General features: G+C 35.1%; 2 protein-coding genes across 2 annotated transcripts; one reads left to right on the top strand and one right to left on the bottom strand.

Annotated features, from left to right (window-relative positions):
* Positions 1-3,386: 3,386 nt before the first annotated feature.
* On the top strand, positions 3,387-4,528 carry LOC118738109. The gene is made up of 2 exons (XM_036469028.1): positions 3,387-4,238; positions 4,313-4,528. Exons 1-2 carry the CDS (start codon positions 3,387-3,389, stop codon positions 4,526-4,528), a joined length of 1,068 nt encoding a protein of 355 aa, XP_036324921.1.
* Positions 4,529-17,527: 12,999 nt separating this feature from the next.
* Positions 17,528-24,111, bottom strand: LOC118738392 (17-beta-hydroxysteroid dehydrogenase 13). The gene is made up of 6 exons (XM_036469316.1): positions 23,832-24,111; positions 18,608-18,763; positions 18,363-18,539; positions 18,219-18,291; positions 17,845-18,151; positions 17,528-17,773 (listed from the first exon to the last, which is right to left on the bottom strand). The coding sequence occupies exons 1-6, from the start codon at positions 24,018-24,020 to the stop codon at positions 17,680-17,682; spliced, it is 996 nt and encodes a 331-aa protein (XP_036325209.1). The 5' UTR covers positions 24,021-24,111; the 3' UTR covers positions 17,528-17,679.
* Between the last annotated feature and the right edge of the window lie 221 nt (positions 24,112-24,332).

Here is a 24,332-nt window from a genome sequence, read left to right as displayed (position 1 = left end):
TAGATGAAGAAAATGATAAACATAAAAGTAAAAACAAAGATAAATATAAATACCGATAAAAGTAAAGATGAAGATAGGCGAAGAAAGATTAAAATAAAGGTACATAATTGTAGAGAAAGGGATATATGTAGATAGAGACACAGACTCATTTTGGTCGGGTTTTACAGATTTTCGGGATTCTCGTAACTTATCAATCAATCATCGATATTTTTATCGATTTTGTTATCGAATTTTTTGATCAAATTTCTTATCGATATTTTGATCGATACTGTTATCCTTATGGTAATTGATATTTTTATCAATATGTAATCAATTTTGTTATCGATAATTTTATCGATTTTATAATTGATATTGTTATCAATTTTGTTAATGATATTTTTATCGATTTTGTTATCGATATTTTTATGGTTTATTTTTTGGATTTGTCGATCGATTCTGTTACCGATATTTTGATCGATATTGTTACCGTTATAGTAATCGATATGTTATCGATTTTTCTATCGACATTTTTGTTGATTATCGATAGAAAAATTGTTGTATTGTTATCGATATTTTTATCAATTTTATAATTGATATTCTTATCGATTTTGTTGACGATATTTTTATCGATTTTGTTATCGATATTTTTTTGGGTTTTGTTATCAATATTTTGATCGATTTTCCTATCGACATTTTTATCGATTTTCTTATCGATTTTGTTGTCGATTTTGCTATCGATATTTTTATCGAATTTGTTATCGATATCTTGGTGGATGTTACTATCGATTTATGTACACATGTACATACATACATACATAGTATCCCATTCGAAAAAGTAGTAATGCGTTACATGCGTGATAAATAATATAACGTATTTCTTATGAGTTCTCGATAATATTACTGCTAACTATGTAATCAGCATTATAATAAATTCAAGAAGTTCCAAAAATTTCATATTAAAACACATTCACTTCTCGATACTGGGTAATGCAAAATTGAATGCGCCACTTTTCTTAGGACATCGCCCTGGGAAAAAAATTAATTTTCGAATATGAAAAGGGTTGTTTTACTGATTACTTTTTCGATTACTATAAATTACATTTTTCCACTGGGATATTGGTGATGAGGCAAACTAGATATATAACCTAAGTTTCCCTTCTCCAGTGTGGCCCAGGCGCACTCCCTCTTTTTCTTTTGACCATCGTTAAAAAATTGTTCGTATTTCAAAATAATAATTTCATATACAAATTTGGAACGGACGTATTTGAGTATACACTGGGGAGGAAAATAGTATAGTCAAATGAAATCTTGTTCAAAAGTATTGTATTTGTAATGGAAATATACCAATTGCTTAAGCATGCACAGGGGTAACAATTGTTTAAGCACATACACACATGCATCTGTATACCGTACATCCCAGCAGTATTTCTCAGCCAGAAAACCGCAAATTTTTCTTATTGAATATTCAGTAGAAATGTAGTTCTAAAACCTGAATAGTCTCAGTCATTTTAGGTTTGCACTGTGAATAAAAAAATGTAAACTTTAACAGTGAAAAAATTTAAAAATAAATTTTTTTTTGTAAATTCTTTTAATTTGTGTAATGGTCCGTTTTTTTTATACAAAAACATCAAGCTCTGAACGAAGAAAATTTATTGATAAATAAAGTTGTAAATAGTCAAATAAAAAAGGCGTAATAATTTATTTTATTATGAAATATGATTAGGAGAGAAAATTACTCATACGCAATGTATGAATAACACATGGCAACACTGATTTTGGTGCGGCAAATGTTAAAGCTGTTTTTGGCTTAGCTTTAGAAAATCTGCCGTACAACATTTTTTTCCATTTTTGTTGGCCTGTGCTATTCATAAAATCCTAAATTTAGATGGAAACATTTTGTAAGTAGTTATTTTTACTTAAGTGTTCATACCTTTATTATCAATCAATTTTCTTCGTTGATAGCTTGATGTTTTTCTAAAAGAGCAAGCTTTTGCACAAATCAAAAGAATTTACACAAAATCTTTTATTTTTATATTTTTCGCCTTTTAAAGTTTGCACTTTTTTTCATTCACAATGCAAAATGAAAAAGAAAATATCAGAAATACAGGGCCGTAATCTACGATCTAAAATTGGGTTTACGTGCTTCGGTGATTTTTGTGTCATTTTAGCGTCCCTACAGTTTAATTAAAAATGCAATTTCAATACTTATTCGCCCAAAAAGTTACCCAAAAAAATTTTAAAATGCACAGAATTTTTTCCGTCATTTGGTATCCATATTGTAATTCTACATTGCACTCAAGGTACATTGAACAGGTAGTATCAGTAGAGCAGCTGATTTGATTTATTTTCAAATTATTTGGTCTCGAAAATGTCAAATATTTTTAATTTTTTCTCACAAAAATTCTGAATTGTTAAAATCCATTTGCATGTGAAACCTTTTCCCATACAAAACAAGCGATTGAATAGCAGCTTTTGGAACGTTCGCCCAACTCAGCAGCACAACCGCTGATTACTGGCTCTTGTAAAGGATGGATCAATGCTTCGAGAAGCAAACAAATTTACTAGGAAAGAAAGTTGCATCAATTTTTATTTTTTCCTATTTCAATTTTTTATTTTTTATAATTTTTTGTATTTCACATGGCACGCTTTGATTTAGAAAAAAAAAATTCAGAACAGTTTTTGACACTTTCGATACCAGAAGCAACAACAAAATACACGCAAATGTTGTTTTTGCTCTACTGATACTACCTGTTTAATGTGCCTTGATTGCACTGCATTTATAAAATGATTTTTTGAATCATAACTCTTAAGTTTCAAAGCCTTTTTTATAAGAATTCCTACGTCAGAGGGGAAACTAAAAACGCAGGTTTTTATAGTTGGCCGCTAGTTTCGTGAAGATTTTTCGTGTATTTTGATATTACACACATATTTGGTTTTTGCTGCAAGGTGTAATATTTCTAACGATCCCTGCTATAGCTTAAATTATGTGGCAAAGAAAGCACTGCCTCAAAAGCTTATACAATGAAGAAATCGTGACAAAAGAAAATTTGAATTAAAAAAAAAAAGTTGCCAAAATTCCGTGTGGTTAATTAACACACTACTATGGAGTAACTATATATTGATAGGCTAGGCACATTTGCGACAGTTTTCTGTGTTAACAGTATCATCAGCATTTTTCGAAAGCATATATACCTAGTTTATGATAAAGTATTTGCAGCCAACAAATTAATAATCTCCGAAGATAGCAAAGCGTTGAAATGGTTATGTAAACTAAAATTGCTGCTCGAATGTATTTTAGTAAGTTTTCAACATTCACTAAGTAAGCAAGCAAACTTCGACATTTATGAGTAGACCTCATTTAAATTTCCAACTTTGATTAATAAAAACCACAAAGGACTACAACAACAATGCCAAAACTTGAAACACTTTTCAATAAATGGCAATTGAATGCAATTCTATTTGCCATTGCCATCAGCGGTGTTGCTTTCGTGCACGGCAAGTTCTACCGGGAATGCATTGGCGCTGAAAAGAGTCAGAAGTTCGTCGCTAGTTTGGACAATTGTGCCAAATATATCTACTGCGATGGCAATAATTCGTTCGAAGGTGAGTGTCTTGATGATAACTATTTCAATGTGAATGTAGGCAAATGCGATGAGCGTTCAGCGGTTGTCTGCAATGTTGGCGTGCAGGTACAGTTGACGGTTGAAGGCAGCCAGAATAGCCAAGGCAGTCAAGAAAGTCTAGGAAGTTCACACAGCGTGGGTGCACTCGATGGTGAGCGTGTAGATGGCAAGAATGTTGCAAGTGTTTTCGATGCCAATGTCAATAGTAACAGTAATATGAATGCCAACAATTTAATGAGCAACAATAACAACTGGCATACGCTTGTTGGTCTTTGGAGCAGTCAGCAACAGCAGCAGCAACAGCAGCAGCAGCAACAACAACAGCAGGCAAAACAGCAACAATTGCAATCGGCGATGCCAAGCGGTGGCGTTATTGGCAGTGAGCCTGTAACGGGCTTAGCGCTAAATGGCATTGATATGGGCAACGCAGCCACCACCGCTATTGCGGCCAATCAGGCACCACAATGTCCGCTACGCTATGGCCTGAACAACGTTATCTATCTAGCCAATGCCGCGTCTTGTACATCGTACTACACCTGCTACAATGGCATTGCCATACCGATGATATGTCCGCGCGGCACCTACTTTAGTGAGGAGACGTCACGTTGCGAGCGGCAGGAAAACGTCTACTGTTCGGTAAATTTTTACGTCAATAAATCTGTGCGATTATTTGTAAAGGAAGTAAACATTTAAAATTTTTTCATTTACAGCTATATCGTCCCGTTCGTTTGATATGCAATCGCGGTGTCTACGATTATATACCGCATTCACGCAATTGTGGCTACTACTATTTCTGCTCCAATGGCTATTTGATGATCTTCCAATGTCCATTTCAGTATTTGTGGCACTATGAGCGACGCACGTGTGTACATAGTTCGCAGGCGAAATGCTTTTCTCGCGCCATTGCGGAGGCGATGCTTAGTTAGTGGAGTGGCGAAGCATTTGAAACTCTGTTTTGCTAGTACCTATGCTTGAATTCATTAAATTAACGAAAAACAAATACGTATTTAAATGGCATAGAAGAAATAAAATATGTATGCATATTCGCTTGAAATTTCCATACATAGGCACGGTATTTTAAGGTAGAACCGAACGAATGTTATCTGGTTTACTTTTTTGGTGAACTGGTACTAGCTACATAGTAGCTCATATCTAAATTACATGTTTTCGCAAGTAGTGAGATGAGTTATCGCAAAGGTATGAGTATGAATATTTAATATTACCTGTAGAATTAAGATTGCTTTTGTAAGACATATGTGTCAGTACATACGAGGGCAGTTTGAAAAATCAATGACTTTTTGACTTTCCGACTTTCAAAATTTTTGACAAGTTGCGTCATTTAGTTTGTGTTTCACAGCCATTAAAAGCAGATAACCTCGTAAATTTCAACGAAAATAGAAAAAACGTGAGTTCCGTTGATGAAACGCGGATAGACCACAACACACCAGAGACCAAGAAATAATCAAAAAGTGCACCTAAGAAGGCCAAAGTATTTTTGTCGGCCAATAACGTTATGGCCAGAGTTTTTTTTTTTTTGGGATGCACGCGTTGCCATTCACATCGATTACTTTGAAAAGGGCAGAACGTTCGCTGACGAGTATTATTCAAAGCTTTTGAATGGATCCGATGTTGATATGAAGCAAAAACGACCACATTTGGGCAAGAAAATAGTGCCAGGCAAGACAATGCACGTGAAAAAATAAAATTCAATTAGGCTACGAACTCCTACACCATCCACCATATTCACCTCGCCCCCAGCGACTATTTCCTGTTTTCAAACCCAAAGAAATGGCTGCGCGGTAAGCGATTTAAGTCGAATGAAGAGGTCATCACTTATTTTAAGCAACTTGAAACACATATTATTTGGAGGAAATCAAAGAATTGGAAAAAGGCTGGAGCTAAAAGCAGACTATGTTGAGAAAGAAAGCCTTTTAGCAGAAAAATAAAATTTATCAAAAAAGTCACTGACTTTTCAAATAGCCCTCGTACTTTATAAGAATATAAATTTTTGCGACTTTCAAGATATCAAACGATTGACAATAGCAAAAACTACTTCAATTGCCAAACTGTAGTTTTGATTTTTTGATTATAAATTGTAGTTATACAGCTCAGTTACTCTAGATTTAATTTAAGTAACTGAACTTATCTTAATGTTTTGGCCAACCAATTATATGAAAATCTATGTTAGCTTTTAGAATATTTCGTCAACAATTTTATTTTATTTTTTTCGCAATTAACACGCAGCTAAGAAGCTAATTGATGGATGTTGCAGAGCTCATGATTGGCTTCTCTCTAGTCAAATGGTCTGAAGTCTCTCTACCGAGTAGTAGCAACCAGAGTTTGCTTCAACATAATGTCAAACCTCCGAATGTATTTATGCCATGACAAATAGCTTCTCACAAAAATACAATCACCGTTCGGAGTCGGCGTAAAACACTAGGTCCCTCCCTTTTGTGTGCCAAATCAAGGCGTCAACAAGCCTCTTCAGTGAATCCAGCTTAGCGGTTTGGTAGCAGGAAACGTTCGAGACCACCGATTCACCGAAGAGGCCGGGCAGGCGACCGTTGAAGTCACGGCATAAACGGACTTACCCTCACTCACCCCCGCTCCGCCGAAGACCACAGTTGAAACAAGAGTAGCTGTGGAGCAAGAAGCCTACGTTTCATGGACATAAACGTGGAATCAGCCTTCTACGAACAAATTCACGCCACACCTATACCCCCGGCAGCAGCATCCACACCATTTCGAACGTCACCGTTTCGCTTCGTTAGAATACCGTGACAGACAGTAAGGTGAAAAGCATTCAGACTGACAATTTTGCACCTCTTACCAGCATGTTTGTGTTCACCTTCGTTTCACCACGCTTACTTCAATCAATAATTCCCATAACTGCACAGTTAAGCGATAACCTAGTAATTGATTCTCCGGGTAATTAAATAAAAAATGTGTACTTTTTAATGTCAAATTAAATTCCTGGTAAACTTACCAGGTATAATTAATCCACACTGATAAGACCCCATTAGTTCGTTGATGACGTTCGTTCAATACGACCTTATATATATTTACTTAGCCTGTTCTCAGAAGGCTGATTCTATTAATGTCTTGTATGCTTCTACCAAAATATCTTTTGATCTATTATCAATTAACTACATATAAGAAAATATTTTAATGAATTTCAATTATTCGAATTATTCCGGCAAGCAGCGAGGAAATGCATTAAAATTATTAAAATACAAATATTGTTAACCAACTCGAGTGCCATCTACAGCAAAAGTCCCCAGGTTTACCATAAGAGCTCTCTTTCATTCCTGTCCACACTCGAATGCGTTTATTGGCGGTGCACGTATTCCTCAATGATTTAATGTCGTTCGGTTAATGCATTTTTAAACATCTACATATTTAAATATAAATACATACATACATGCATATATATACAGGCACAAGTAAATACATGCATAAGAATTTAATTATGGGTGTGCATTAAGCATATGACTTTTTTCTAGAATTAAATATACAGTACCAGGTTGACCGAGCTTTGCCCGGAGTGCATAAACTTTTTAAAGTTTTCAAGATTTGGATAGCCTTAAGAAGTATTTTGGAAAGTAAAAAAAAATAAAATTGGATTTCGATATATATTAAGTAAATTTCTTACTCCAAAATTTAGGCGACAACCCTATTTCCAAATATGCTGGAATGAATTGTATATATCTTGAGAGTATATGTACTGTGTATACATAAAAAAATGCGGATTGAAATTAACAAAATAATTTTTTTTTTTTTAGATAGAAGCGTGGCAAACCTGAAGGAAAATATTTTTAGATAAAATTTCTCAACAATGTCTTTCATATGATATTCATATTGCGTTGTTTTGGATAAATTGTATAGAATTGAAAATAAGTGGCAACCTTACACTATTACCCTAGGGGATAACATTTCATATATAGGGAAAGCATTGTCTAAGACCCTTCTCTAGGTACGCATGAATAGTAATATTTTGCCTTCTATTCTTAATAAAAAATTAAATAAATATGTGATTCAAAATAGATGGCAACCCTATTAAAAATATTTTTGAATAAGGGATCTTTAAAATACATATTACAAATTTAATTAATTTGTAACTAATATCGAATAGGTGGCAACCTTATACGGAATCCAAAACATTATCTGTGTACAAAATTTAATCAAAATCGTTAGAGCCGTTTCCGAGAATCCTGTGGATATATATATATATATATATAAGAATTGCTCGTTTAATGTAATAAGATATATATGAGGAGAGGAAGAGGAATGATGAAAATTTAACAAAAATTTCCGATAAAGAACATACAGACGTACATATAAAAAATTCTATGTCAACCAAATTATGACTGCGATAAAAAATTGGTAAATAATTTTTTACCTTTTTGAGATAGAATACGTTTTACGCTTCGGTATGGATGCCTTGCTAAGGTAGAGCTGCCAAACGTCCTGGTTTTCCAGGATTTGTCTTGGTTTAGACAAATTGTCCTGGTGTCCTGGTCCACACTTAAATTTGTTCTGGGTTTTTAATGAGGGTCAATTCAGACTCTCCTCCAAGTATATAAAGTATAACTTTACACTTTTATATGGGAAAACTTGCATAAAATCGAAAACTTGGAATCTCCCTAAAAATTCTGAATTTAAAGTTTGTTGCGAAAACCTGCTGAACTTTTTATAATTTTTGTACAAAGTTTGAAATGCCTATTTGTGTACATATATGGTGTTTATTAAACTGTGAATTAGACTGTTATATAAAATCAATAAAAAATGAATCAATGAATAGGCGAAACTGGTCAAAATGTCTCACGGCCATCATTTCGCATACAGGTACACACACTATGTGTAAAAATGTCAGAATAGCACAGTGTACATATTTATGAATTTATGTACATACATACATAGTATGTCTAAGGAATCTTTCATAAAAGTGATTTACGGTAATAATTTAACTAATTAATAATTATTATTTTACTTCACTGTATTTTAAAAGTAATACTTCTAAAAATATATTGTTCTTAAAGGGCCTTAAAATAAATTTAATTTTGTAGCACTTTCGTCTTCTTTTCGGCACTATTATTAAAGACCATTAGGTACATTTTCCATCCCTGTTCTTAATCGAATATAGTCTATCTCTTCAAAAGAAAAAAGGAAATTTCCATAAAATCCGTAGCTGCTTTTAATATTTGAACCAAAGCCACTGTACTTATAGGGAATATATTGGCACCATATTCACTTAGGATAACAAAGAGGTTGCCACCGGCTTAAAAAGTTCTAATTATTTAGGGCCGGTTTTTCAATGTCTGGTTAACACAAATGGGACGTAGAAGCTGCGGTTGAATAAGAGGACTGCTTTATCGATCACATGTCATATGCATGATGTCAAATTCGTCGATAATAATGTTTAACGGGGAAGTAGTGATAACCAGCCATTTAACAACTGGTCCTTAATAAGTTAAAGGAATTATTAAAAGATGGTTATCAAATGAAATGGTTTTAAAAATGCTTTATTTCCGAGCTCTATTTAGGCGGGTCGCCGCATATTGAAATAAGTATCAAAATGTCAGATGCAATTTTCAATATTTTTACTATATTTAGGAGGGTGGTTTAAATATTTTCTTTCAGGTAAAGTTTCTTTTTGAAAAAGTCATATGCCTAATGTAAATATACATACATGCATTCATATGCATAATAACTTAATATGACCGCTTAATGCTTTCACCGCGAACAATGACATGTCGACAAATACATTTAAGGCAAATAAATGCCTTTTTATGTGTAGTATGTATGTTCAGGCGTACATATATATGTGCACATGTATATCTACTCATTAAAATGATGTGAAAGTCATAATTCTTAATTAGGTGGCTGATGAGCTGTTGCCGTTGGTGCGTTGTATGTACATACATATATTTATACATTTGTAAATATCCATACAGCAGGTACAAAACTGCATACACCGCGCAGCATTAAGTGAGCTGAAAGGGAGTGGGAAGCGTTGCTTTAACCACATTCGCATTGTATGCGGAAGTTGTATGTGGCATGCCACATCTGTTCGCCACCCCCACCGCTCACCGACTCATTGAGAAGAAAAGCCAGAAGATGTCAGCAGGGATATACATACACATGTTAATGTATGTATATACATAAGTGTTTGTACGCCCACCAGGAACAATTTGTAAAATTTGAAGCTTGATTGCATAATTTTTTTTTTGAAATTAAGACTTGAGAGCGCCATAATAATAGCGCTGCCCTTTTCGACCAGCTGTATAAACTCGTTCAACATCTTCAAGACCCCGTAAACGCCCCATGTGTATATTAGAGTGGTCCAATTTATGTACATATGGGGGAAAAAATTCTCATCCTAGCAAAGGGGGCACCCCCTTAGTTTTTCCACTTTGATATTTGTAATATCTATACCAAATTTCAATTTTCTACTGTAACCAATACAGGGTGCTCAACGACCTTAAAATGTGCTACTGGATCGCTGTGAAACTGGCAAAAATATTGGTGAATTTTACTTAAATTTGAAATCTTCTTAGGTTGCTTAACCAATTGTTAGATTAAAATATGTATACACTGCTTTTAGAGTAAAATATGAGCATCCTCGAAATATATACTTAGAAACGTAAAGTTTGGTATCAACACCTCTTTGGGCAAGAGAAAAAATTTTCGAAGGTGCCCCAAACCTTATCTCGGAAATTTATGTTTTCGACCACTCTAATGTATATGCATGTATAAGTACATCAAACCTATGTTTGTAGTACTCACCGTGCATCAGTGTTGCACATTGTTTACCGCTTTGCAATTATGTTGGCAGTAAAATCTCTCATTTGCAAAAATGTTGGCCTATTTGCTGAAGTACCTGGTTTTAAAATATAAAAAAAATATATCCCTGTGTGCATGTGTGTGTGTACGTATATATATACATTATACATTAGGCATATACCTTTTATGGAATTTTCATATGTGGTACTGAAAAAGCACATCCCTAGCTTAGAGTGAAAAGTGCCAAAGTCAATTTTTTAAGGAAAACTTAAAAATTTAATACGGGAGGCAAGGAAAATAAAAAAAAAAACCTCGCCTTAAAAAATATTGAATTAATTATTTTATTTTTGTTCGTTTGTTTTTTTTTGAGATAGGGCGTTTTCGAACTGGCTGCCGAGATATGTCGACCTAGGGTTGCCAACATTTTCTAAGATACTTATAGTACTTTTTTCAAAAAATCTGAAAATTTATAGTACACTTCATATAAATATAGTATTTTATTTAAAATAAAAATTAAAAACGTTTTTTAAGTATACATCTTTTTTCTTTCTTATGCATTTCTCTTTCTTGTTAACTAGAAAAAGTAGTAAGTATTATAAATAAAAATGAAATTTTTTATTAGTGAGGTAATCGTTTTCTATCTCTCATCTCGCCATTTAACATTCATAATAGAAAAAACTGTTTCTGTGAACGCCGAAGTCGCTGGAATAGAGAGTAGAAATGAAATAATTTTAAGCAAATTTGCTAATTCATTATCAGGATTTCGACCCGTTTTATTTAAAGGATTATTTAATTTAGTATTGTAATTTCAGTGTAAAGGTCAACCATTTCCATACATTTTTTTTTTCTTGAAAATTACTGAAATATATCTATAACTTAAGAAATATAGTATTTTTGTATACTATATTTTTTTCCAATGGTATATAGTACGTTGAACAACAAAATAGTACAATACCATATATTATAGTACAGTTGGCAACCCTAAGTCGATCTTCCACTCAGCAGTCGATATGTATGTATGTAGTTATTTCAGTGGACATTTTTCTCTCATCCTCTTCTCATAACTATATTTAAAAAAAAAAAAAAAAGTCATAGTCCTAATGTACATATGTATGTTTGTATATACATATGCATGTATGTGTATATACAATAGTGTTTTTTAAACGTGTGCTCATTTAAGCCGCTGTTTACATTCATATACATTGCCCCTATGCAAAAGAAAACAAAGAAAATCACCGCAAAGTAAATAAGTAATTGACAGGAGCAAGTACTAAAGGCAGCATGGAAAAAGTTGTGTGCGAAATTATATTTGCATTAAGTTGCAAACTGTCAACTGTGCTTACAAATAAAATTCAATTTTTATCCATATTCATGCGCTGCAAATAGTATGGATGTATGTTCAAACTGGCATACAGAGTAATTTATGTATTAATGCATATCGTTGATGTTTTTGCAAAACCGCCCATCGCACAATTGCAAAACCGCATATCTTACGGCACTAAAATTTTACAGGAGAGCGAAAAAATGGTTTATTCTGTGAAGGCATTGCCTGGATAGGCGGTATTTTCTCTAGCTATTATTTTACAAAACTGGTGTTTTAATAACGATTTAACGATTTTTATGCATAAATCTCGATGTCTGAAGTTCAGGCTTACCAAATCACATTTTTGCCACAATGGTGATTTAAGCGGTTTTGCCACTGGTCAATGGGCGGTTTTGCAAAAACATCGACGCTGTATGCATCTATTTTCTGCCGATGTGAGGCTTATGAATATCTGTGACACGCCCAGTGCACCATTAAATGACGCGTACTATTGCCACTTTTGCGTGCATTTTGACATACATACGTACATATTCATGCGACCAATGATAGCATCGCTTGTGTGGCATGCAACATCGTAACTGTAGCAACATGTTTTGTAGTTTTGCTGCTATCCATAGTAATCATATGAATGTACATTTTGAGTGCAAGCACACGGTGTTGACTTCCGCTTTTGCTTAAATTAAAATTTTAATTAACACTACATAAATATGCAATCATTTGCACGGACACGGACACGGACACACACACACACACACACACCCACATAGAAAAATATGATAGTGAAGATTTCTCATATGTATACTCAGCAGCAAATTGATCTGGTTTGGGGCTACTGCAGGACCTTCTTTTTTGAGGACGATAAGAGAAAGTGGAAATTCGATGCTTCTTCGATGCGTTTGAATTTAACTATTTAATTAGTTAGATAACCATAAGCTAGAAAACTTGTATGGATAAATCCTGAAAGCACAAGTTCAAAGAAGCACAAGCCCCTCCACTGCTGGTTGAATCGACGCTATGCTTCAATAGAGCCACGAGACGCTGCCCTAAGGCGGTGTCCTTTCCCACTTAATGCAATAACCCTTTGAGAGCTAATACGTTCCTCCTATATCCAACAGTGTTTCTGAACTTAAACTTCACTTGAGAATCATAGCATTGATTGGGAAATACATTATTTATCAATTAAAAAAAAACACAATTTTCGCAAAATCTTCGACCTTTCTGGTTATTCTGCTGTTAAAGGGTTAATGTCTTTAAAAATCAGTTTGCAATATTTTCCTACAACTTCTTCCCCTTTAAGCATTCTTGTTTTACTATATTCTGCTGCCGTTAAAAGATATTCAGAAAGTGAGTAGTATGCAACTAGTGTTCTCATGAAATCTGCCAATTTTAGTACATACATACATTCATGCAATTCAGATGCATACGTTCAGGCGCATACACATAAACATTCATGAATTTGCCTCTTGCATCGCCAGCGCAACTGAATGCATAATAACTAAAATAAAAGCTGTTACGCAAAATCGCACCTCTCTGATGAAAAGAAATTTGTCAAAGGTGAGTGAGTTTGACAGTCATTTTGCAACATCAGAGTTTTGAAATCGATTTTGTTTTGAATGCATAAAATGCTCTTTTAATTCAGATTGAGTTTTTTTTTTTATTTAAAGTGGAGAATGTGGACATAGTTAGTACAAGTTTGGAAGTTGGTTAAAATAAGTTGGTATAAAAAATTTAAAATTTTATTTCTGTTATAAAGATATTCTGACAAAGTAAATTCATTAATATATACTATGGGAGCTTGTAAAATTTTGGAAGCTCAACCAGTCAATGCACGCAGGAAAACTACTTATAAACTAAAACAGACGTCCTAAGTTGGCCCAGCGGGCCAGTGTCGTAGTAGAGGTAAGATTATAGACGAAGTTTACACACTCTTCACCATTGGGAAATTTCAAACCGCCAAAAAACGGTTTATATCCGAGTGAGCACATAATACCGAAGCGTTAGTAGTTCTAAATGGTATTAGAGTGCTTTTCAACTCTTCCTGTGAAAGGGGAGACCTACTCTCCAATCGTTTCAATCTAAACTAAGACTTTTTACATCGCAAACGATTTTTCTTTTGCATTTCAACATTATTTTTGCAAAGTACAAATGCTTGTGCGGTGTCCATTGCCTAATTGTTTCCTATGATTTTCAACACTTTCTTAAAAGTCCTTTAACTTTGAATACTTTATATAGAATGCCACTTCAGCTAAAAAAATTTGTGAACTAATTAACACATAGTGCCAATATTCGCATGCCATTAATTAATTAATGACTAATCAATTTAATTACTTTAACGGTATTCAATCAAGTTAGGTTAGTACTTAAGTGCCGACAAAAATGCAAGAGTATAATTAAAGTTTGCATATTCATACATATATATGTATGGATGTACATAGAGCTATAATATATTTACACCAATATACATACATATACATATACCAAATGTCGATGACACTTTGAGTGTAATAACTTCTACGTACATACATATGTACATACGTATGTATATTACACACTAACGTTTAAACCTTATATTGATTAAGCACAAACACATATGTGTACATTAGGGTGGTCCAAAATAAGTTAAGTCGGAATTTTAATGCTCTCAAATCAAAAAATATTTAGAGGTTAAATGGTTAAAAAAATAATTAGGTATTATTACTGGGAATCTCCTAAAGAAAAACAGGGTGTTCCGGTCGAAAAATATTGATTTTCAAGAACTAAAATACATGGAAAACTTTGAGCGCTTTGAGCGACTTCTAACTATTTTTTGATCTCAAAATAAAAAAGAGGGGTATATATTTTCGGTATAGAACAATTTTAGCGGGTGAGAGCATACAAATTCCGCCTCAACTTTTTTACGTGCTTATTTGGACCACCCTAGTGTACGTACCCTGCAGCAATAAGGCGGCCAATTTTCCGAAAAGCACCAGTACTTCATCGGTTAAAATTTGACCGGTTAGAATCGGACATTTGTTTGCATAGAAAAATTTTAGCTTGCGACCACTCCCTAACTGGCGTCCCAACCGCTCCAAGTGAACATTTGAAACAAATTTACATATCGTGGCCGTAGCTGAGTGCGCAGAGATGCTTGCTACTATTGGTTGTGCTGTAAGGCGCGTACGAGTTCAAATCTCATTGGCGGAACATACAATTTAAAATTTTTGTTTTTCGGTTTATCTTAATTAAGAAAAAGCATCCGTGAAGTACACAACTAAATCGTATTCAAACGAAAAAATTTATTAATATTAAATTGTAAATGGACTAGACCAGATAATAAAGAACAATTAACCATAATAGGACATCTTATGGTGAGTTGTTGGACCGGTATTTTTCCAATGGCACACCAATGTTAAAAACGACAGTTTAAACTAGTACTGGTAATAATAGGGACTGCCCGTGTGCTAACCAAGGTTGAGTCCCAATTGCTACAGGGTACTTACATAATACATCTAATCATCTAGGTGCACGTGTGCAATTAATTGTCTGTTAAAAAAAAATGTATAAAAAACAACAGCAACAACTGCAGTGCATTGCTATCGAATCAGACCCCCTGCACCCTACACAAGCCACCAATTGAATTTTTTTTTTCACGAACTCAACTAAATTAATTGAAGTCTTCGTAAAAAGCGAGTGTAAAGTGATTAGGCGAGGAGGCAGTCAAAGGAGTAAGCAGCGTCAAAAGCAATAAAGTGAAGTGCTGGTTGAGGGAAAGGGGCTAAGAGACATTTAAAATGCACTTTGTCACACACACAAGCAACTAAATAGATTGCAACAACATAGACAATATGTGTACATACCCTGCAGTGAAAAGTCAAACCAGTTAGAAAAAATACTAGTTCATTAACTAGTATGTGCTTACCAGTTCCATAATTTCGAAGAACTTGAGCCTTCAGCGACATCTGCGTTTGAATTTCCAACCTAAGCCAAAAATAAACCGCAATTATTTGCTTTTCTTTCAAATACCGGCTGTGGCGTCACGTGAAGATTACTGGTTCATTTCTACTAGTAGATGCTGATGCATAGCCTGACAGTTGACAACACAATATTAAAAATACCTGTCGCTAACAAGGAAAAATAATAGAACGTGAACTAGTTGGGCTGAAACTCAAAGTGGTAGATTTCTAGCAGACAACTAGTAGCTTTCCCTGCAGGGTACATATCCATGCACTTACGCGCCTATATCCCCAAAGCTGCACTTGTGCGCGCCGCCGCTTACTCCCGACGCACTGAAATTCTAATTACAATTATGACATTTGGTTGCGTACTGCTGATGCAAATCGGTGGCACAAAAGACCCCCAGCGCTAGTAATAAATATTTGGAGTATGGAACAGCAGTAGCAGCGGGAAAAGTACCAGCAGGAGTTTTAGCTTTGTTAATGGCAACGCCACAGCAAAGGCACCTGATGTTCGCGCACTCAGTGTGTAATTATGTTTGCGATGCTGCATCGACATCTGTATGTATGTTTAATAGTTATTCTTATTGCAGCCGTATTTTTTTTTTCATTTGTTGTTATTTCGTGCTGTGCACTTATGCCGCAGGGCTCATGCGCAACGGTTGCTTTGTCACCTAAAATAGCAACTAATCGTTGCGTTCGCCAACTCGCTAGAAGTTGCAAGATTTCACCAGAAAACATGGTAAAATGGGTAACAGTTATTCGTCGCCACACTGTATAAATCTCAAAACTCATTAAGTTCGAAACTTATGCTATTTATTTACTAGTTTTTTAGCATTTGTATAGAAATTTTCGTTACTTTTCGCATCTGACAACTGTTAGAGCCAATTCAAGGCGAGTTGATATAGAAAATACTTTGTATGGAAAAACTACGTGGCATTGTCAGCAAAAAACTTGCTAAAAATCAACAGTTAAACTTGCACTTTCAGCGGCGGATCCAGCGGGGGGTTTCGGGGGTTAAACTACATGTCAGTCAGTGGCGGATTCAGGGGGGGTGCTTTAATACTTAGACGCCATATTGTACATACATATGCGCCACTGACTTCCACACAAAGTTTAACCCCCAAAACCCCCCGCTGGATCCGCCACTGTGCACTTTACTATAATAAAATCTTCATAAAAAAAGTATAAAATAACCATACCACATAAAATGCGTGGAGCCTTTGCTATAAAAGTCTACTTCCTGTGCCCTAAACGTCCACAATTGAGGCATTTTCTTTTTTCTCTATTGAAATGAAAAGAAATGATTTACTTTAAAATTAACACAATAAATTTAAACAGAAGCACGTTGCTCCCCTCCTTCAAATCTGCGTAGGTGGTCTCCTCACATCCTTATTAAAATGTAACCCATCTCTCTCTCCAGTCAAATGTTTTCTAACCTCGGATTTTCCTGTCGGATGTGACTCTTTGGCATTCTAGGAACATTTTCCCGTCAAAACCAATTGATTTTAGTATCGGTGACTTATTCCATCAATTAAATATTCCTATAAAAACGTGGAAGTAAAAAAAAAGTTGTTAAGCTGTCTTTGATAGACTTTTTGTGCTGATTACGAATCCGTAAACTTGGTTTAAGCACCATTTTTCGTATTATAAAGCGATATAAATACAAATTTTTAACGGTACAAATATTTGAAAAGTTCAAAAAATTTTATTAAGAATTTGGAGCTTTTTAGTTAGGAGTTTTGGTACGCAGTTTTATAGCCCATTAAATTGTAGTAGGTATTATTAAGTGCAAGTGTGAAGATGCTGAAGATGCCCTTGATTTTGGGCAGTTTTTTTTTTATTGACGGAGATACGCATTTGCTTCCATACAAAGTAGGTTCGCATTTTTTTTTTAATTTTCGTGAATGTATTTTTTTTCGTTTTTATAGGTATGTATTTACATAAAATGCAACGCATTGTAAATTTATTAAATTAGTTTATACATATCACAAAATAAAGTAATAACGTAAATGATTTAGCAGCAGGCAGGTACGATTTATTCTTCTTTGATTGATTCAAAAGCATAAAATGCGTTCGTTCTCTTCATTGGCATGTAGGTCACCAAATCTTGGGCGCGAGCAGGCAAAAGACTAGGGTTAAAAAAAAAATTATAAGACTTTTTTTTTTAAATTCAAAGATCCAGCGTATAATTCAAACTTACGAAAGGAGACGATAGGTGAGCGCAAAGAATCCCGGCACAGCAATTTCCACTTCACGATTCAACATGCCTTTTACAATTCGCTGTGCAACTTCTTCACCATCCAATAGTGGATATAAATCGGCATAACCACTGGCCATGGCAAATTGCTTGACACGCGCATGAGTGTGCAGGAAGCTAGGGAATACCGTTGTTGCATCAATGTTGGTTAGATTCTCAACTTTCAGTTCGGCGCGTAAGACACGCATTAGGCTGCGTACAGCGGTTTTACTACTGCAGTAAGGTTCACTGTATGGCAATGTGACGAGGCCTGCAAAATGAGAGAAATTTAATAAATTTTCACACAAAAAAAAATCATAAAATTAATCAAACTTAACCTGCTATAGAAGCGATGGCCACAATATGTCCTTTATTGGCTTTCTTCATATTCTCCAGAAAGACGCGATTTGTCTACGGAATTGGTTAACAACACATTTTCTATTGACCATTTAAATTTTGTGTTAATATATTCCACAACTTACCCAAAAATGCGACAAATAATTGACATTTACCATCCTTTCTATGTCGCGCACTGTTGGATTCAGCTGATCCGAGTGTAGTAACAAGCCAGCATTGTTGACCAGAATTGTGGCCGCACCGATATCCTTCGTTACTTTTTCATTGAGCTCCACAACTTCCTCGTATTTAGTTACGTCCACCTGAAAATTTGTGTGAGTTCGTTTTTGTTTTTGAAACCACCTTAAAGTTAACCCTTTAATTCACTGACCTTGTAGGCATTTGCTTTGACGCCATAGTTAATGGCGATTTCTTTTGCTGTCTCCTCAGCGAGCTCCTGATTGATGTCGCATATAGCAATATGACATCCTTCGGCGGCCAGCTCTGCAGCAATGCATTTACCCAGACCACCTGCTGCGCCAGTGACCTTAAATGGGAGTAAATGGCGTGGTTATGAAATTATTGGCATTAATGTAAATACTAGATACTAGGGACATAAGGAGAGAACAGATTGTGGTTTGCATACAAAGGCAAATATTTACAGAGTTTAAATATATCAGAGTAGATATTAAAGATTGCAGAGTCGTATTTTACACCCATGCCTACTGGATTTTTACTATGTTAATTGAAATTTCCCTTAAATTCGACAACAGAAACTCGAAAACTGTGATAAATCAGTAATTGCTGAAGATAATTCACTCGAAATCGATTATTACAATAACCACAAAATAAAATAAATTTTTAAATAATCGGTAACCGATTTATCCATTTCTCCCAAACTCGGCGCACTTATTAACCTTGGTACGGAAAAGCAATTCATTGAAAATTATTTTAAATTTAACTTTTATTTATTTTGGTTAGATAAATGAAACATAAAATGATTCGGTTCAAAAACGCCGTATTTCAGGGACCGATTCAAAAATGCACTATCTCAGTACATTTTCAAAGCATTTTCGTTTAAGATAGGGCGTTTTTGAATCAAATTCTGAGATTGGGTGTTTTTGAACTGGCTGCCTGCGAGATAGGTTGATCTTCCACTCAGCCATCGATATGGCATCACAGCGTTACTATTCTTGGCCTATGTGTGAGGAGGATACTGCGCTTTAGTGGTTTCAACTTAAACTAAAAATTTTGACTTTAAATACTATTTTTGCTCTTAAATGCTCTTTTGCATTGGCCAACGCAAAAGTTCTTATTAGGAGCCGCGAAGCAAGCGGGCATTGGCTAGTAATAAAATAAAATAAACTTTTTCTAGTTGCACATACATGACTTAAATACTGTATATGTAAGTACTCGTACAACGATTTGTAGTCAATAATTATATTAACAACTATTATTATATTAGGGGCAAATGCTAAATTTGATTAACTCAAGAAAACACGTATTTATTGGTGTAGCGCAAAAAGTAAATCGTTAACAAGGTAGGCAAGTCAAAGTCCGAACGCATGCGATCTACATATATAGTAGGCAATTGTAGTAATAACAGGTAAAAAAAATACAACCGACTTAAATCGTTTATATAATATTTAACTTGCTTTGCGTTGGGAAATGTTGGGAAATGCAAAAATGGCGTTGAAAAGCAAAAATGGCCTGTAAAGTAAAAATTCTTAGCTTAGGTTGAAATGACAGAAAGAGCAGCACCTTCCGCGTTTTCTGTTATGGGAGGGCCAAGAATACTTTCTGTTTGAGCAACCGGATTCCGGCATTCGCTATCGCTAATTTTGATTAAAAATCGAAAAGAATTGCAAGCGCACCTAATATTATTTACCATCTGATTATATGCCGCTCATACTGCCAGACTTGCTCGATTATACTTTGCATCTGCTACTGTGCCATGTTGTATGCTTTTCATTTAGAGAATTTTTCCGTCGAAAATTTAGCTTAGCGACTGTCAGAATTCCACTGCAGAAGTTTTCACTTCAAATCAGCACTATGTATAAGTATGTATGTACCCTGAAAAAAGTGGGACTAGGTTAAATACTAGCACAGGACCACGCTACCTTGTAACCAACACTAGTAACCAAAATGGTCCAAATAGTATATGGAGAAAATATGGTTACATTAACATTGCGATCTCATTGGAACTGACCACCTCTGGTCCAATGATGCATAACATGGGAGCTTTTCTGGTCCAATGCTGCATAACATGGCACCGCCTAGACAACTACTCCTTTTGGACCATGAAACATTCGGCAGCCGAATCATATTGCCTATGTGCAATCAAGAGGTGGCATTCAACACATATGTATATCAATTTTTTATGTTTGAAGTGGTCCAGACCCGCATAATAAGTTGGAATGGTATGGAATTGTTTGTGGCCGGAAAACCCAATAACAATTTTGTTTTTGTTTCCAAGCACTCAAGCAGTATTGCCCATTGCACTTAAAGCAAAGAGACAAGATTTAGAAGAAAGGAATATGTAGCTGGGGTGGGAATTCATTTCTGCTCTGCAAAATTACCATACTTCTTTATGAATTTTAGCAGTTTGTTGAGGGAAAGAGAATGTATGTCAACCACTCTCAGGACATCGGACCCAAAAATGTACCATCTGAGTGTGACGAAGGCCGGGGCATTGTGCCCCGTAATTAGTCCTACCAGGGCTCGTACATCACTCCTTCTTTGTCTGAGAAGAAATTTTGCTACACCACCCTGTCAGGCCTTTTCAAGAAACACTTGGTTATTTTGCAGGTGTCAATAGTGCACCCGATCGTTCCCGCTATGCTTGGCCCTACAATTGGCTTCGCTATAATTGAGCGCTCCAGAGAACCGCAATTCGCCAATTCACCAGCCAGTTCGTTACCTTGAACTCCGTAGCGTCCTCGCACCCACACAAATTCAAGCTCATTCCATCTTGTAACGCAGTTCAGCCCCAACTTACATTCCTGGACTAACTTTGAAGAGGTGCGAGCGGTTGCCAGGGCCTTTAGAGCAGCTTGGCTGTCACTGCAGATCCTGATTTTATGTCCGCGCCACCTTTCGCCAATTATAAAGTCTGCCGTTGTCATTGCACCCAAAGCGGTAAAGCATCTGAAGTTTCCGTCCAGATGCCATCCCCAGCTCCAGTACCGTTTTCAGTCTTTGAGCCGTCAGTATTGAAAGTTTTCATCGAGTTCCCCAAGAGAGTGTCTGGATCTCTTAATTGTTCCCTTGCAGCATATTGCTCTGACAACCTTCTGAACAACTCTCTATGCCCAGAGCTCCGATTGTCTTGCCAACAGAACAAAACAGAGCAGTCGACGCATCATTTTCATCTATATCCAGAGGCGGCAAATTCAGCAAAATTTAAGAGCCGGTCCTGCCGTTGTACTTATGGCGCCCGTAATGCCTATACACACACTCCTTTGTAGCCTATTTAACACAGAAGCCGTGGTTTTGACCATGGTTCTGCGCCACCATACTACAGCAGAATATATGACGAATGACCTGACTAGAGCTATGTATATCCAAAATACCATAGCCGGTCTCAGACCCTAGGTCATGCGAAAGGTTCTTCGACACTTGCCTGTAGCTCGACGTGAGTTTTCCATGTCAGCTTCGTATCTAGATTTACCTCTAAGCATTGGAAGGTAAACAAGACTTGGGTTGTCTTGCCGGGATCGACGGTCTGCAAAGTGCACCATTCATCAATCTTATTCACGGTTCTCTGTGTCTTAACAACAACCTCTATGAGAGATTTAGCTGATGACAGTGCACAGACGGGGTAGTTATATTGTCTGTGGTTGCTTCGATGTGAAATACGTATGTATTTAAATTTGTTCTACTTCTACATATGTACATATGAATACTGATCATTAAAAATGTTTGGAACAAACTTGAAAGTTTCAGCACAAAAATTATCCTGACTACGGCCCTGTATTTTATCACAGATTAGGTTATTTTCACACAAAACTTTTGGCAAAATTTTATAAGTATAAGGTGCATACATATGTATACACTGAATTGATAAAATGCTATATCCCAAAATCTTTGCTTGATATTTAAACAGGCTGAGCAAAATTACAATAATAAAAACTTATTTCAGTCTGATCTCTTTTTCGATCGATTAGTTGTGAGCGTAAGTGCGCTTAATATTTGTACTTTTTAACCAAAAAATGGTATTAGAAAAGAATTTTGTATGAAATGCAAACTAAGCGCTTATGATCAAGAAATCATTAAAAAAATGGACTGATACCAAAAAGAAAACATTTATAACTTCGGTGTATTGCAATTATTTTTTTTTTACTTTTTTTCATAAGCTTGTTAAAAAAGTGAGCAAAGATTTCAAAGAGCATTGAGCTTTATTTCCGCAAATGGAAATAAATAAATAAAAAATAATAAGAAATATTAAGCTTAATAATGCAAGAGACTCTAATAACCAGTTCAAAGTTAATTGGCGAATCAACATTGTTGTTAAGCGCAGCACATTCGCATCATATTCGTATGCGGTGAGGTGCAGATGCGATGTACAATGTCGCCTACAAGCTTAATGTGTTGTTTTTGTTCTGGATCAATAGAAATAAAATAAAAAACGCAAGTGATTATGTCTTATACTCACACATACTTATTTACATACCTACATAGGTTGATTGCATCTTGATAACGGACTTTGCCCATCATTTCCGCTATCGGAATTTATGTACGTAATACGAAGCTCTTTTGATAAGTGGAAAGAACCCGCTAACTTAGAAATACCGTTTTTAAATCGATTAAATCGAAGGCGATTAATCGAGCTCTGCCGAATCGATTTTTTGTCGATTTTTTAGTTTCGATTCGATTCAAAGAATTCGAAAATCGACATTCGATTTTTCCTCAGTTTGTCTAGGAAAATCTAAATTTGAAGTAAAATAGTAAATTTTTTCTCACTGGTGATAAAAAAACTAACAATTTCGAAAAAATTTAAAAATGTTCTTAGATAAGGCTAACGTTAATTTTTCACTAGGCATTTAATTGAAAAAAATTTTGATGACTTTGCTGAGCATTAAACACCACTCGTTTAATTCTGTTTTTTGTTTTTTTTTATAAATAAAAATAGTTTCTTAAAGAATTAAAAAAAATCCCCTCAGATGACAAAAAAGTTTCAGCTTAAAAAAATCTGCTTAAAAATAGTAAAAAAAAATTTTCAACGGAAGCGTAATGATGACATTTTTGATGCGGTTTTTTTAACTTTTTTCAAAGATTGGTATAAAAACAATTGAATGACTGGACCAAAACTATTCCGATTGAGACTTATGCGGTATCATTGGAAAGTGAATAGCTTTGCACTTGGGTAAATAAATCGATAAGTGTTTGTTAACTAGTGTCGTTGGACATTTGGTGTTATATTTCTACTTTTTTTTTTTAACTGATTAGCACAATTACTTTCTGCACATCACCTATGCTAGTGCTTAAGCACTAATTACCTATTCAAACGATTCCCTATGCACTTTCATTGGCACTGATTAACTAGATTAGTTACACACGTACGCAGATCTTTTTATGTATGTATGTATGTATGTAAAATCTATATATGTAATTACCACTGCCACTTCGCCTGCAATCTTTTTACACTTTTTACTTCTTACAAAAGTGTCGTAAAGATATATTGCTACTGAAATTGTAATACCGATCGGTGTAAGTAGAAGCAATAAACCGAGACCTATCCAAGCGCGTAATTTTTTTAATGTTTCATTCGACATTATTCCAGTACCAAGATTCTTAACTTCCATATAACGAATTAATTTATGAATTTTTAGTTAATCCAGTGCAGGCGAAAACCGTTGCGCTCTGTGCAGCTGCTGTGCGAATAATGAATGAAACAATTGGCGAAACAGCAGATTTCAGCATTTGCCATTGCCTCTACACGAGTGAGCATTTAATTACTGATTGATAAGTGCAGCTTTTACTTTCGATCTGATACAGTGGCTTGCAGATAAATGGTGCTGGAGACTACGTTGAGTACCTTGACTGTGTGTTAGAGTCGATTGTTAAAAATTCTATTAATTGAAAAATGCTTTGCCATCTACAAGCGCCTTTATTAC

The sequence above is a fragment of the Rhagoletis pomonella genome, unplaced genomic scaffold (genome assembly GCF_013731165.1).
Source record: "Rhagoletis pomonella isolate Grant_MI unplaced genomic scaffold, Rhpom_1.0 Rhpom_scaffold_00004, whole genome shotgun sequence".
NCBI lineage: Eukaryota > Metazoa > Arthropoda > Insecta > Diptera > Tephritidae > Rhagoletis > Rhagoletis pomonella.
Note: the sequence above shows the minus strand (reverse complement) of the source record. Positions and strands in the feature narration are given on the sequence as shown.

Excerpts from the sequence above, each read along its gene's own strand:
- LOC118738109 (XM_036469028.1), top strand. The coding sequence starts at position 3,387 with ATGCCAAAACTTGAAACACTTTTCAATAAATGGCAATTGAATGCAATT. Across the intron at positions 4,239-4,312 it reads AGGAAAACGTCTACTGTTCG|CTATATCGTCCCGTTCGTTT; the intron begins GTAAATTTTTAC and ends TTTCATTTACAG.
- LOC118738392 (XM_036469316.1), bottom strand. The coding sequence starts at position 24,020 with ATGGAAGTTAAGAATCTTGGTACTGGAATAATGTCGAATGAAACATTA. Across the intron at positions 18,764-23,831 it reads TTGCAGGCGAAGTGGCAGTG|GTCACTGGCGCAGCAGGTGG; the intron begins GTAATTACATAT and ends CTCCCATTTAAG. Across the intron at positions 17,774-17,844 it reads CTCACCTATCGTCTCCTTTC|TCTTTTGCCTGCTCGCGCCC; the intron begins GTAAGTTTGAAT and ends TTTTAACCCTAG.